Below are 13,649 nucleotides of genomic sequence, written 5' to 3'. Positions count from 1 at the left end.
ATTATGTCTTATTTTCAGCTCTCAATGAATGGCGAGCGTGTCTGAGAGAATTGCTTGAAGAAGCAGGAGTGTGCAACAGGCCTTGTGTATTTATTTTCTCCGAAGGCCAGTTCAAAGAGGATTGGTTCCTGCAAGATATCCACTATCTGCTCAGCACGGGTGAAGTGCCTGGGATTTTCACCATTGACCAACATTTAGAGATCATTCAGGTAATTCAAGAAACTATAATTTCAAAAAACTTGTTTTAAGGTGAATTAAGTCACTTTCGTCAAAAAATAGTAGCAATTCAAGAATTTGAAAAATCCAGAAACTTTTGATTTTTTGAGCTGCAAGTGTCAAACCTTTATAATGCAGGTTGGGTTGGATATTTAGATATGATAGATGCTCCACACCCCCTGACAAGATATATAATAAAAAACAATTTAAAAGCGGGTAATACGGCTAAAATTTCACAAATAAAACCAAAACGTTTTGGCTGAAAACTCAGCCTTCCTTAGTCAGATAAAATAGTAAAAAGAAAAATGGTAAAAATCTAAAATAGTACCATATTTTTTACTTTTTTATCCAACTGGGCAAGGCTGAGTTTTCAGCCGAAACGTTTTGGTTTTATTTGTGAAATTTTAGCCTTGTTACCAGCTTTTAAAATTGTTTTTTATTGTTTGATATTTAAGCGCCATTTTTGCAAATATATTTACAGAAGATTCCTCTTAGCAGTGGCGCCAATACTTAAATTTTAAGTTTTTCAAGACATAAGTCCCTTTTCCTGTGGACGTTTTATTTTACACTTAAATCATAGTCTCTCATTTAATCATTTTTTATTCTTTTCTTTTTTCAGAAAGTTCGATTGGCAGCTCAAGGAGGAAACAGGAATGTAGACATGAGTCCCTTGGCTGTTGAACGCTTTTTCATCAATCGTTGCAAGCAGAACCTACATCTTTGCATGTGCTTTAGCCCAGCAGGCTCTTTTTTCAAACATTACCTACGGATATTTCCATCCCTTATCAAATGTTCTACTATCGATTGGTTCGAAGTAAGTTTTCAATATTCCATAAGTAGTAAGAACTCTTATTCTGAAAATCATAATTTGCAGCAATGGGTCAGTTGCGCTGGTCACAGAATCGTGTTTTGATGCTTGATTCTTGTTGATTAGCTGAAAATAATAAAATCTGTCTAAACCGCAACTTTCTACGTTCAATATTAACCGAGATATCACCCTTTGAAAAGTCAGGTTTTTGACGTCATCCACCGCGGCAGTGACACCCTTGCTTTCTTCCTCTTGATTCCTCTTGTTCATCAGTGATGCAGAAGGTGCAACGCAAAACTTCAGCGATGTTAAACGTTCACAAACTGAGGTGAACTGACTGACCGCCTAATCTCTTTGCGGCAAGTGCGTTATCTCCTGATAGGAAGATCTTTAAATTGAGAATCCGTCTGTTTTTTAAGTTTGTTTACTGCACCCTCTGCATCACTAAATGGGACAGTTACAAAGGTCTCAGTTAATATTGAACATAGAAAGTTGCGGTCTGGACGGATCTTATTATTTTTTGCTAATCTAACATGAATCAAGCACCAAAACACGATTCTGTGACCAGCGCAACTGACCCATTCTTTTTTTTTATTGAAAAACTAGAATAATGTTCCAAATTTCAGCTGCTTATAAGTTTTATGAAATCACCTACATCTTGAAATTCTAAAATGAAATAATTGTTTTTCATGAGCATCTGATTTTTTGCCTTTTTCTGAGGTCCTGATACTTGCAATTAATAGTAATAAATACATAATGACCAACATGTTGCAGGATGCCTCTACCTCTTACTTTTTTCCAAAGTTGAAAAATATGCAAAATTCCTTTACCTACCCAAGCACATATTAAATAATACCGTAAGATATTGGAAGGTGATAAGGTTAATAGTGGAAGCAACCAACAGCTCAACCGCCTAACAAGCATACCTTTGATAACAATGTCCTGGTTTGCAACTTTAAATATCTTGGTTCGGGTCTTTAGCTTAATTTTTCGTTCTATCACAGATCAACCAAATTAGTATGAAGGAAGAAATATTCATAGAAATAAACATTATCACAAACAGATCAAGACTTTTAAAAAACTCCATTGAAGTGTTTAGCATAGATTTTGTGTTTGACCAAGAAAAGTATCATAAAATAAGTGAAGTCAGCTGTTTCAACTATTACAATGTGATTTAAAGTAGCAGTTTCTTCCATTTGAACATCTCAAAAAACTGAATTTTTTTTTTTTTTTTTTTTTTTTTTTGTGTGTGTTTTACAGCCAGTTGTTCCAGTGCATATCGATGGAAAAACTTACTTTTTTGAGGTAATTATTTGGTTCATTAAGTTTGGACTATTAGTTGTAATGACAACGTACAATTTTTTGCAACAATTGAATGTTCAAATTCAGCTACGTCAAACTATTGTGGATTATTGTCACTTCAGGATACAACACAATGCTGAGGTCATGTCAAAAATCTGTTGAAGGAATTGCCATTACAGTGCAAAGTTTACATATTTACCCCTCTCTATGTCATGCATGACGTCATGCCCAGGCAGTTATTCTGGTATGGACATGTGCAAAGAATGTCAGAGGAGAGGTTGCCCAAGTGGAATGGAATGGAATGCCAAATGGTTCTGGAATGAGTATCACATGGGAAGAGGCAATGGGGACGTCCCGTAAAGGGATGGTGGCAGGGAGTTGACGAAGAGATTTTGCGGTGTCAATTGCCCGATAACCTTTGGGAGGATAGGCACATGTGGCGTTTAGGTGTCACAGAACGCCAGAGTGCGTTGTAGGAGCGACTTCATTTATATATATTTTCCTCTCTTGATTATCTAAACTCCAGCATATTACATACTATCATTTAATGCAGGCTTTGTTCATCTGTTTTTTCAGGGTTGGCCAGAAGAAGCCATGAATAATGTTGCTATTCGTTATTTGGCTCCTGTAAACTTGAATGATGATGTCAAGGCTGCTGCTGTTCAAGCGTGCAAATTTTTCCATGTTGTTGCAAGGTACAAAATTGCAAAAAAATTTTAAAAATTACACTCACCTCTGCGCTACTACGCACTACTATGCACTACTACGCAATACTACGCAATATTGTTTGAATGCCGTAATTTCAGTTAAGCCTTTTTAAGTCATGAAAATGAGTTAATGCAATAGATTGGAACGCTCAAGATTCTTGGATTCAGCTCATAATGATGCTGAGACTAACTTAAAATCCCTACAAAACTTAGTTTTTTTTCCAGGTTCACAATGTCAGTGTATGAGACTCTTTCACGAAATTAGGTTTCATTGAAAATTTTCTTTCTAATCAGTGTGATGGCTTTTTCATTTTTCATTTTGGCAGGATAATTTATAGCCAAGAAAATAGTGAAATACTTTCCCCTCCTGGGACAGATTTCCATTTGTAACCATCAATGGAGAAAAATGACCTTACACCACAAAATTTTAAAATTGAATTATTGATACCAGAACATTGAGAAAAATTCGGTAAATGCTTGGAGACCAAAAATGTCAAATCAAATTGGAGTTATAGTGATTTGAAATTTGCAATTTCAGAATCGTAGAAATTCAAAATAATTTGTAAAAATCCAGAACCATGAAATTCTGAGGAACTTATTTAAAGTTCTAGTGTGTCTCAGTGTATTTTCTCCATAAAATTTAATGATCACCTTGTCTTTTATCCTTAGCATTTTTCTTAAAGTTTATTATTAAATCACTATCATGCCTCTCAATGTATATTTAAATATCAATTGATATTGCAGGAAAATATCTGATGATTACTTAAAAGCAACTGGTAGAAAAACGTATGTTACGACTGCAGCATACTTGGAACTTATCCAAACCTATGTGCAATTTACTACTCAGAAACAAGAGGAGATAATGGCGGCTAAAATGCGTTATGTCGGTGGTCTTGACAAGTTGGATTTTGCAGCCGAACAAGTAAGTTCAAAAATTCAAGGGCATTTCTGTAAATATTGAGTGTGAACGATGACAACCTCAGCCTTGTTTCATTAATTTATTTTTATTTATGTTATCTACAGAAACAATTTTCAGTAAGTAACGTAAAATACAAACTGTAGAAAAACAATAAAAGTTAAAATATTTTAAGTATATGACTCAGGTTTGTTAACTCACGGTTGATGAGAATTCTGTACAACAAGACATGTTTCTTGACTAAGTATGAAATTACGAGGAGGAAAGAAAAGATGAAAGATGTAGCCATTGCATGTGCAGCACTACTTTTTTCTGATTCTGAATATCTGCAATGGCCAACCTTAGATTTCATACATCATTTGGAGATATTGAACGGAAGAAAAGATTGATTAAATCAAAACGAGCTCTCCATTGCATGAACTACTTTTTTTTTTCAATTAATGTGCATCATTAAGGTGAATTCCAAGGATTTGCTATGTAAAAATTTACAATTGTGATTTATTGGCTTTTTCAGAACAATGAGCATTCTGAAAATCTCTACCAATTTTCTGTTTTTATCATGTTTACCTGGTATTAATTTAATCTCATCCCATTAGGTCACTGTGATGCAAAAAGACTTGAACTCACTGCAGCCTCAATTAAAAGCTGCAGCTGAACAGACTGAGGGAATGATGAAAGTCATTGAGAGAGAAACCAAACAAGTAAGACAATTTTATGATTGATTTTGATAATTTCTGTTTTTGTAAGCCCATGCCTAATTGCCTAGGAACATTCACAATAATGAATTGTGAGTCAGAATAATGGCCATACTTTTATGAGTAGAAAAAATCTGACCAATAAGTGTCGAAAAGTTTTCTTTGAATAGTCTGCAAAAAGATAAAAAGAAAAAAAAGGAATAGAGAAAATCATCACATATGGATTTGGGGATTGTTGATTACATCTCCCCTGAAAAAATAAAATTTGATAAGATTTTCATACTTCCCTGAAAGTTAGCATGCCTTTTTTTTCTCCAGTTAATCTATGTTCAATTTTGATGTTTCTATGCCAAAAGGAAGAAAGTGAAAATGAATAAAATTGAAAGGAATTTTGTAGCACATTAACCCCATGCACGGTAATAGTCCCTTTTGATTTAATTTGTGTTTGCATTGTTCTTTTTAACATAAATATGCCCAATTTAAAGACATCACTCATGTATGTACTCCTATGGAATGAATAAACACCTCGTTTTATAAAGTATTTTGAAAATAATTTCATCAAGCTCAGTGTTAACAAGCTTCAGTCAAAACATTAGCGCAAGACTAAGCAAACATCTGATATTGCAGCAAGTCAGTTTCATGAACATTTTCCCCTCCAAAATCATGATTCTGAGAAACGAGCTTACGTTCATTAATTGCACAGTATAAGGCGCAAAATAATCTTGTAGCTGTAAATAATTTCCCAAGACAAATTAAAAAATTAAACCTTTTTGTTTTAGGTGGAAGAAACTTCAGCTCAAGTGCGCGAAGATGAAAAAATCGTCAACCAGCAGGCAAAATCAGCAAATCAGCTAAAAGAAGAGTGTGAAACAGATCTAGCTCTTGCAATTCCAATCCTTGAAGAGGCTATTAGTGCTTTGAATACCCTGAAACCCACAGACATCACCCTTGTTAAGTCCATGAAAAATCCACCCGACGCAATTAAACTAGTCATGGCTGCAGTTTGTGTCATGAAGGACATCAAACCGGAGAAGATCCCAGATCCGAACAAACCAGGGTCCAAAATGATTGATTACTGGGGGCCGAGCAAACGGCTCCTGGGTGATATGAGTTTCTTGCAGAGTTTAAAGGAGTATGATAAAGACAATATCCCTCCTGCTATCATGGCGACCATACGCAAGCAGTACCTGCCCCACAAAGACTTCAAACCACAGATTGTAGCAAAAGCCTCCAGCGCTGCGGAAGGTCTCTGTAAGTGGATTATTGCCATGGATATGTACGATGCCGTTGCCAAAGAGGTAGCTCCAAAAAAAGCCAAATTTGATTTGGCGCAAAAGAAATTTGAAGCTACGATGGCGATTCTGATTGAAAAACGGAATCAAGTCGTAGAACTTGAAGAAAAGTTGGAGATTTTAAAAGAGCAGCTGGAGCAAGTTCAAGTCAAGAAGAGGGCACTTGAAGAGGAGGTCAACTTGTGCGCAGGAAAGTTAAAGAAAGCTGAAAATTTGATCAGTAGCCTTGGAGGGGAAAGAGCTCGATGGACTCAGAAAGCGAAGGACTTACAGCATCGTTACGACTGTATTCCAGGGGACATTTTACTATCATGTGGAATTATCTCTTACCTATCCCCGTACACTGCAGACTTCCGTCAGCCACAAATTGAACTTTGGAAGCGCTATTTGACAAGCTTGAAAATCCCCTGCTCCGAGAACTATGATATCGTCACGGTTCTAGGCTCTGAGGTCAAAATTCAGCAATGGAATATTTGTCGTTTGCCTCATGACTCTTTCTCAATAGAAAATGCCATCATTCAAGATTGCTCCAAGAGATGGGCACTAATGCTTGATCCTCAAAGACAAGCAAATAAGTGGATTAAAGTTATGGAAAAACCCAATAGCTTAGAAGTAATAAAGGCAGATGAAGCGCATTACATTAAAAAAATCAAAGTCTGTATGGAAACGGGGCGGCCTGTTTTAATTGAAAACGTTTTAGAGGAGCTTGATCCGTTACTTGATCCAATTCTACTGAAACAAACATTTACTCAAGAATCAAGAAGGAACTCACAAAAATATATCGCCCTCGGAGACGAAATTATTGAATACCATCCAGCATTTAAATTGTACCTCACCTCAAGTTTACGGAACCCTCATTTAGCCCCTGAGGTGTACAACATCGTAACTGTTCTTAATTTTGCCCTCAGCGTGAGTGGTTTGGAGGACAAGCTCTCCAGCATTGTTATTGCGAAAGAGAGACCCGATTTGGCTGATAAGAATACCGAGCTAACTTTAGAACATGCCGAAAACAGGAAGGCCTTGTTAGCAGTAGAGGATAGTATTTTGAGAGCTTTGTCAGAATGCACAGGTAATATTTTAGAAGATGAGGGGGCAGCTGCAACATTAGATGAATCTAAACTTGTCGCAGCGAAAATCATTAAGAAGCAAGAAGCGGCAAAAGCCGACAGGAAAGTGGTACAGAGTTTCCATATGAGTTATCAGTCAGTCGCAGCGCACTGCGCTGTTCTATACTATTGTATCAGTGATTTGCCAAACATCGATCCTATGTACCAATTTTCTCTCGATTGGTTCATCAATAAATTCATCCAATCCATTGAGTCAGCGAAAAAATCGACTGTCACTGTCAAACGAGTACATAATCTCAAACAGACCTTTACCTTAACATTGTATGTCAACGTTTGTCGCTCTTTATTCGACAGACATAAATTACTATTCTCTTTCATTCTTTGTTCAAGCATCATGATGAAGTATGAAAGATTGGATGTGAGAGAAATGAAATTTTTAGTCCGTAGTAAGTTTCAAACGGACTTAGAGAACCCAATATCCTGGCTACCCGCTTCAAGTTGGAGTCAATTATGCTGTATTGACACGTTAAGTGCTTTTCAGGGGTTCAAGCAAAGTTTTGTAGAAAATCTCACCGTCTGGCATGAGTGTTTCAATTCGGAGGAACAGTTCCCTCAATTGCCAGCACCGTGGAGCGCATCCTTAACCTCGTTTCAACAGTTGATCGTACTGAAAATGTTGCAGCCTGAAAAGTTGATTCCATGTATTGTGAAGTTGATTGAATCAGAACTGTCTTCAAAATTCACTTCTTCACCACCCTTTGATATCAACGCATCTTTTGCTGATTCAAATTGTCTAACGCCGATTGTGTTCATCCTGTCTCCAGGAACTGATCCGATGAAAAGTTTGATTCAATTCTCACATCGGATGAATTTTACCAACAAATTTCAATCCCTCTCTTTGGGTCATGGCCAAGTATGTTATGATTAGTATCAACTAATTTTTCAATACAGTTTTTTTTGTATTGATCAGAATCAGCCTAACGACATTGAATGTTGCCTAATTTATTTTTATTTTTCATGTTTTTACAAGAATACAAAGCAAAATTCTGCCTTGAACTTTGGCGAGTACCTTTTTTTCTCTATGGAAGCTCAGTAGAAAGTTTCAAGGCCTTACGTTGCCTAGTTTTCTCATATGATTTTCCAGACATGGGAGAAAATTTGGCTGTGCAAAATGTCGTTAAGCTGACACTGGTTAAATTTGTCCAACCACAAGTGGCTAAGATAATAGAAAAGATAATTAAATGAAATCATAAATTAACATAACTGTTGTAGAAAACGAATGAATGAAACCAGCTTTTAAAGAAAAGTGAAGCTACCACAGGTTGTTTCAAAAATTGACAAAACTTCAACGTAGAATGCTCTCAGCTTGTTATATGTCTAACACCAGAAGAATTTTGTATAATTAAATTTCAGAATCTTATATCTTGATTCCACTCTCAAAAATTCAGTGCATACATTCTTTATTTTTTAGAGGGAAAACAAATCAACATCACGATTTAAACTTATATATTTATTTCATACTTGTAACATTCTATTGTCCAAGTTTTAAAAATTGTAGACGCGATGGAAAACTTAAATTTCCAAGAAGCAAATTGCAATATCAAGCTTTAATTGCGTAACTTACGTGAAAATGTAAGCATGCATCAAGTAAAGCGTTATTACTTTTAGTTTGTTAACAAGCATCATTATTTCTTCGTATTGGATTTGCCAGCCTTCTTAAATCTGTTGAACCAATTTAAGTTTTGAATGTTAAATTCACTCCGTGATTTTAATGTTTCCTAGGAGTCGGTCGTAATGCGGTTAATAAAAGAGGCACAAACAGAGGGAAATTGGCTGTGCTTGCAGAACTGTCATTTGGCATCATCTTGGCTTACAGAATTAGAAAACGTCTGCAAAAATTTTGATTTATCAAACACCGCCCCCACATTTCGACTGTGGCTTACCAGTTCCTCTTGCGATCAGGTATATGACCTTCTCATCTGTGCCTCATTCTTCCTCTGTTCATCACTCAGAACTTGTGAGCAGTAAGTCAGTTTTGAGGAGGTTGCGGCTAAATTTTTAATTTGACTCTTCCCTATATTTTTTGCATCAAATTCAAGTCAGTTTTTTGAGCCAACAAGGCAGTTTTTATCACTTTCAAGCAAATTCAAGCAAATCATAACATGATCTATTAAAAACCTCATACTAATCAATCTGAAACAATCTAACAAATATTTGGGTTTTTTTTATCGGTATTGGTTGTTTGTTAAGGGGTTATTATACAATTATTACTTTTCCGTTCGATAAGAGAAGTAGATTTGAGTCTCCCTTACCAGATCTCTCGAGGAGGAGGGGGGTCAAGCCCCATCTTAAGTGAGCCAACCGCTTAAAAAAAATGAAAGTAATATAATAATTCATTTTTTATCAGTTGTTTAGGCTTTTTTAATGATTTTCCGAAAAATTTGGGGGAAGGGTGTGGATAAAACCAGTCTTGAGGGGTGAGGAAAAAAGGGGTGAGAAAGGAGGGAAGAAAAGAGTCTTCCAGGTGCTTCACAGGGGGGAGGGGGTTCAAAAAGCCGGCCAAAATTCTGTATGTATTACTTGAACAGCCCTTGAAACCAATGAATATAATTAGAAGAAAAATCATATTTACTACCAGTAATGCAGAAAAGGTGGAAAAAGTTTTACCTTTATTCCTTAAAGCCAATTATCACCTCGCGCCTAAGCGCATCATCAGGGCGTAGATACCGTAATCATATCGCATACGGTATCATATTGCATACGGTATCTACGCTCTAATGATGCGCTTAGGCGCGAAATAATTATTGGCATTAAGGATTAAAGGTAAAACTTTTTCCACCATTTCTGCGCACCGGCAATATATGTAATTTTTCTTCTAACTACCTAATAAGTGATGTAAAATGCAATTTCTCAATCAACAATGAAAGTACCTCCAACCGTCTTTCGAATCTTAACATTCATTAAGCTGTAGCATTCATTAAGCAGTTTTTTTGTGATCTTTTGACAACGTTGTTCCAGTTTCCAACACACATTCTGCATACCGGTGTCAAAATGGTTGTAGAAGCTCCTATTCGTCTTCAGCAAAATCTTCTGAGCAATTATCTCTCGGACCCAATCAAGGATCCTGATTTCTTTGAAAGCTGCCCCGGGAAAGATGGTCCCTTCACGAAGCTCCTGTACAGTGTTTCATTTTTCCATGCGGTCATTCAAGAGCGGGAAACTTTCGGGTCTATCGGATGGAATGTCCCGTATGGATTTAATGAGTCTGATTTTCACATATCCATCACTCAGCTGCAGGTTTGTCTAAACCATCTTTTCTTCAAGTTTACATTTGTAATTCTTTGAATATTAATTATTTAATACATACATACATAAAGCCGCTTTTATAGCGCCGCCTCGCGCTCTGCGACGCCCGATCGCCATTTTTCCGAGGCAATTGTTGGGTCTTTTAACAGTTTTTCTTTTTCCGAGTATCGGGGAGTTAGCCCGATGACTCAACCCCCAACCTGGAGGACCAGGGTTTGATTTCGGAGTTGCCTCTCCTAGACAGGTTGCTTTCACTGCAGCTAAGAGCCCTGTCTACCCTTCATTATTTAATTCACTATTAAATTTTAAAATTTAAATTTAAAACTTATTTAATTAACTATTAAATTTTAAACATTCAGCGCTCAATTGTTACCTCAATTCCGCCCAAATTTTTAGATATACCACTTTTTTAAAGGATAATAGCGTTGTTACGTTCAAGAGTGCTTCTGTTAACTTCAAGGTGTTCAATTTTTTTAAACAGTTCAAATAACTCTTTTTCCTTTCACGTGACCTCCGTTCAATAAAAAAGTAGCGAGTACATATCGTCAACTACCGGCCAAAGTATCACAAGCGCCATACGACGTTTAAAAATTTCTGCCGCCATTTTATTTTTTTACAGAGAAATTCATGGTCGAATCTGTTTAAAAATTTCTCCGAATTTTATCGGCAACATGAAGAAAATTCAGTGAAACTTTCGGACCGCTTCAACTGATAAATTCTCTGTGAAAAATAAAAGGGCGGTGGAAATTTTTGAACGTTGCATGGCGCTTCTGATACTTCGGCCGGGAGGTGACGATTTAGAGGAAGGGTTTTTTGTTTAAAACAAAATAAAGTTAGCAAACTTCTTTGATAGACTCATTGGTTTTTGACGCTTCATTTTTCAGATGTTAATCAATGATTATTCAGCCGTGCCTTATGGAACTATCAACTACATAATTGGTGAATGCAACTATGGTGGTCGAATTACCGACGAACTTGATCGAAAACTTTTGATCACCATCCTGTCCAACTATTGTAATGCCGACATTGTCAATGACCCAAACTATTTATTTAACCCCGGTAATGATAAGACTCAGATCCCCATCTGCTCTGACTATCATGAATTTGTTTCATCTATAACGGTGAGTACTCTGAGGGCTTTTTCGATGTGCCTGCATTCTTTTTGCCCTAATGGGATAGTGATTTACGAGTACTTATTAGAAGCTCTGAGTAGGGCCCACAAAAGAAGGAAAAATTGGCCCTGTAGTATCAAATTGATCTGAGGTCCTTTCTGCATGATTGAAGGAGCTGGAAGCTAAAAGGGCGCATCTCTGTTCCAGTATCTCAGAATGTAATATTTCATCAGGTAGATAAAGTGAGTGCATTCAGGTATCTATTTTATGTCAATGAGAATAATGTGTAATACAGACCTCACTCCCTGATTGTTGAACCTTCAAAATAAAAAATTGTGTGCTAATTAAAATCTTGTACGTCAGCTCCTTTCAGAATTTATCACACAGAACCTGTAAAAACCTGTCAAATCAAATAAGTGAAACCAGCTGGCATGATAAAATAGCGTAGTGTTTTGTCTACTACAGCAATTTTCCTAAAGAATGTGCTCAAATTTTCAGGATTTACTAGCAGCTAGGGCGGTTGGGCTCTTCTATTTGTATTCTATTCTAATATCAGAATGCGCTCAACATTTCAGGAATTACCATTCATAGCTCCGCCAGAAATTTTTGGTCTGCACATCAATGCCGGCATGAGAAGGGATCTAGAGTCCACTAGAACTTTCCTAAAAACACTTTCACTCGTTCAAGAGAGTGGCTGGATCGATGACTCTTCTGATTTCTATTTGAACGCTCTCCATATTGCCGATGAGATTTTGGAAAGGGTGAGTTGATTGAGTATATTCTCTATAAAATTTTCAGCAATGATGAACTTTCTAAAGCTGGATGAATTAGTATTTTTACCGATGTAAAAATTAGAATGTTTTAGAGTCACAGTAATAGAGGGGCTTGGTGGACACTGGACAAAGCGCACAAGTGCAGTTTTTTAAAAAATTGAGTTATTAATGATCGTAAGTAAAACTAGTCTTAATATATATTCTGTGAAATATTAGCTTCTAAATTCCAATTTTAAGCATCAAAAAGTCAGTTTGAACTCTCTTTTTGCCATTAAGATCCATTTGATTTCAAACTTCGAAGACGTATTTCTCAAAATAGCAAAAGCTGCACTTATGCGCCTTGACCTCCAACCCCCTCAATTCGAATTCTTGAATAATAAGCCTAGGTTTGAAAATCTGTCATATTTTCAAATTGCGTTTCAGAAATGTTATGGATTTCCAGCATTCAGGACAGAGAAAAACCGAAAAATTCAGATAGTATATTCAAATTTTATTGTATTTAGAGAAGTACGGTATGTTGGAGCTTTTAGCTAACCTGCGTTAAATTCAGCATAAAGCTGATATCTCACCACAGAGAAAAAAAGCTCACACACAAGCAAAATTTTCCTTCAAAGAGATACACTGTTTGGTGTAACACTAGTAACAACCATTCAGGAAGGCAACTGCAGACGCGCTTCGGCCTTGTTGGGCCAATCCTCAGTGCAGCGCAGCCTCCTGAATTTTCTGCTACCAAGCTCGGAGAGTTTGTGAAAACCAGCCTGAGACTTAGGCAAGCGGTTGCTGGCGGCAAGTAAACTTGCCCCATGTAGTGAGCGATTATCCATTTAGAGAAATACCAGTTAATTTTCCAATCTCTAAGATTTATGAAAAGAATCAATGTAATCACAACTTCTTTTTTCCTCTGATTTTAAGTTTTCTTTCTCCGTTGCAGCTACCAGAGAGTTATTACTTTACTTGAGAGTTACAATTTAGAGTAATACTAGTTAGGTTTCCAATCTTTAAGACTTATCATGAAAAAATATCAATATAATTGCTACTTCTTTTTCCCTCTAATTTCAAGTTTTCTCTCTCCATTGCAGCTACCAGAGCGTTACGACTTTCAAGAAGGAGAAAGAGACCAATCTGAAAGCCGTAGTTTCTCTCTTACCTGCTTTTTATCTCATGAACTAAATCTGTTTAACTGTCTACGCTTGAAAATCCAGTCTTCACTGAGTAATCTGCAAAACGGAGTCAAAGGAATTATTCTAATGAACTCTCAGCTTGATGAAATCGCTCGGGCTCTTAACAACAATCAATGCCCAGCAGTTTGGTTCAAGTCCTCTTATCCGAGCACAAAGAGCTTGTCTAATTACGTAACTGACTTCACGAAGAGATTCGAGTACTTAAAGGTAATGAAAAAGTTATTTCAAGTAAGATTTGATGTGGCGTAAGGAAGCTTATTTCCAAGGAAGAAGT

At 36.6% G+C, this 13,649-nt stretch overlaps 1 protein-coding gene across 1 annotated transcript in view; it reads left to right on the top strand.

The window, feature by feature from the left end:
- Nucleotides 1–13,649, top strand: part of Dhc62B (Dynein heavy chain at 62B) — a 48,999-nt gene that overhangs the window by 32,425 nt on the left and 2,925 nt on the right. Inside the window, exons 35-46 of the mRNA XM_019062588.2 lie at nt 19–209; nt 836–1,030; nt 2,285–2,329; nt 2,903–3,021; nt 3,778–3,955; nt 4,546–4,650; nt 5,424–7,916; nt 8,786–8,965; nt 10,022–10,300; nt 11,194–11,430; nt 11,997–12,182; nt 13,274–13,582. Coding sequence (XP_018918133.2) covers nt 19–209; nt 836–1,030; nt 2,285–2,329; nt 2,903–3,021; nt 3,778–3,955; nt 4,546–4,650; nt 5,424–7,916; nt 8,786–8,965; nt 10,022–10,300; nt 11,194–11,430; nt 11,997–12,182; nt 13,274–13,582 — 4,517 coding nt within the window. The remainder of the gene's footprint in view (nt 1–18; nt 210–835; nt 1,031–2,284; nt 2,330–2,902; nt 3,022–3,777; nt 3,956–4,545; nt 4,651–5,423; nt 7,917–8,785; nt 8,966–10,021; nt 10,301–11,193; nt 11,431–11,996; nt 12,183–13,273; nt 13,583–13,649) is intronic.

The sequence above is a fragment of the Bemisia tabaci genome, chromosome 10 (genome assembly GCF_918797505.1).
Source record: "Bemisia tabaci chromosome 10, PGI_BMITA_v3".
NCBI classification, from domain to species: Eukaryota; Metazoa; Arthropoda; class Insecta; order Hemiptera; family Aleyrodidae; genus Bemisia; species Bemisia tabaci.
The sequence above is the reverse complement of the archived record's forward strand: the minus strand, read 5'-3'. Positions and strand labels throughout refer to the sequence as shown.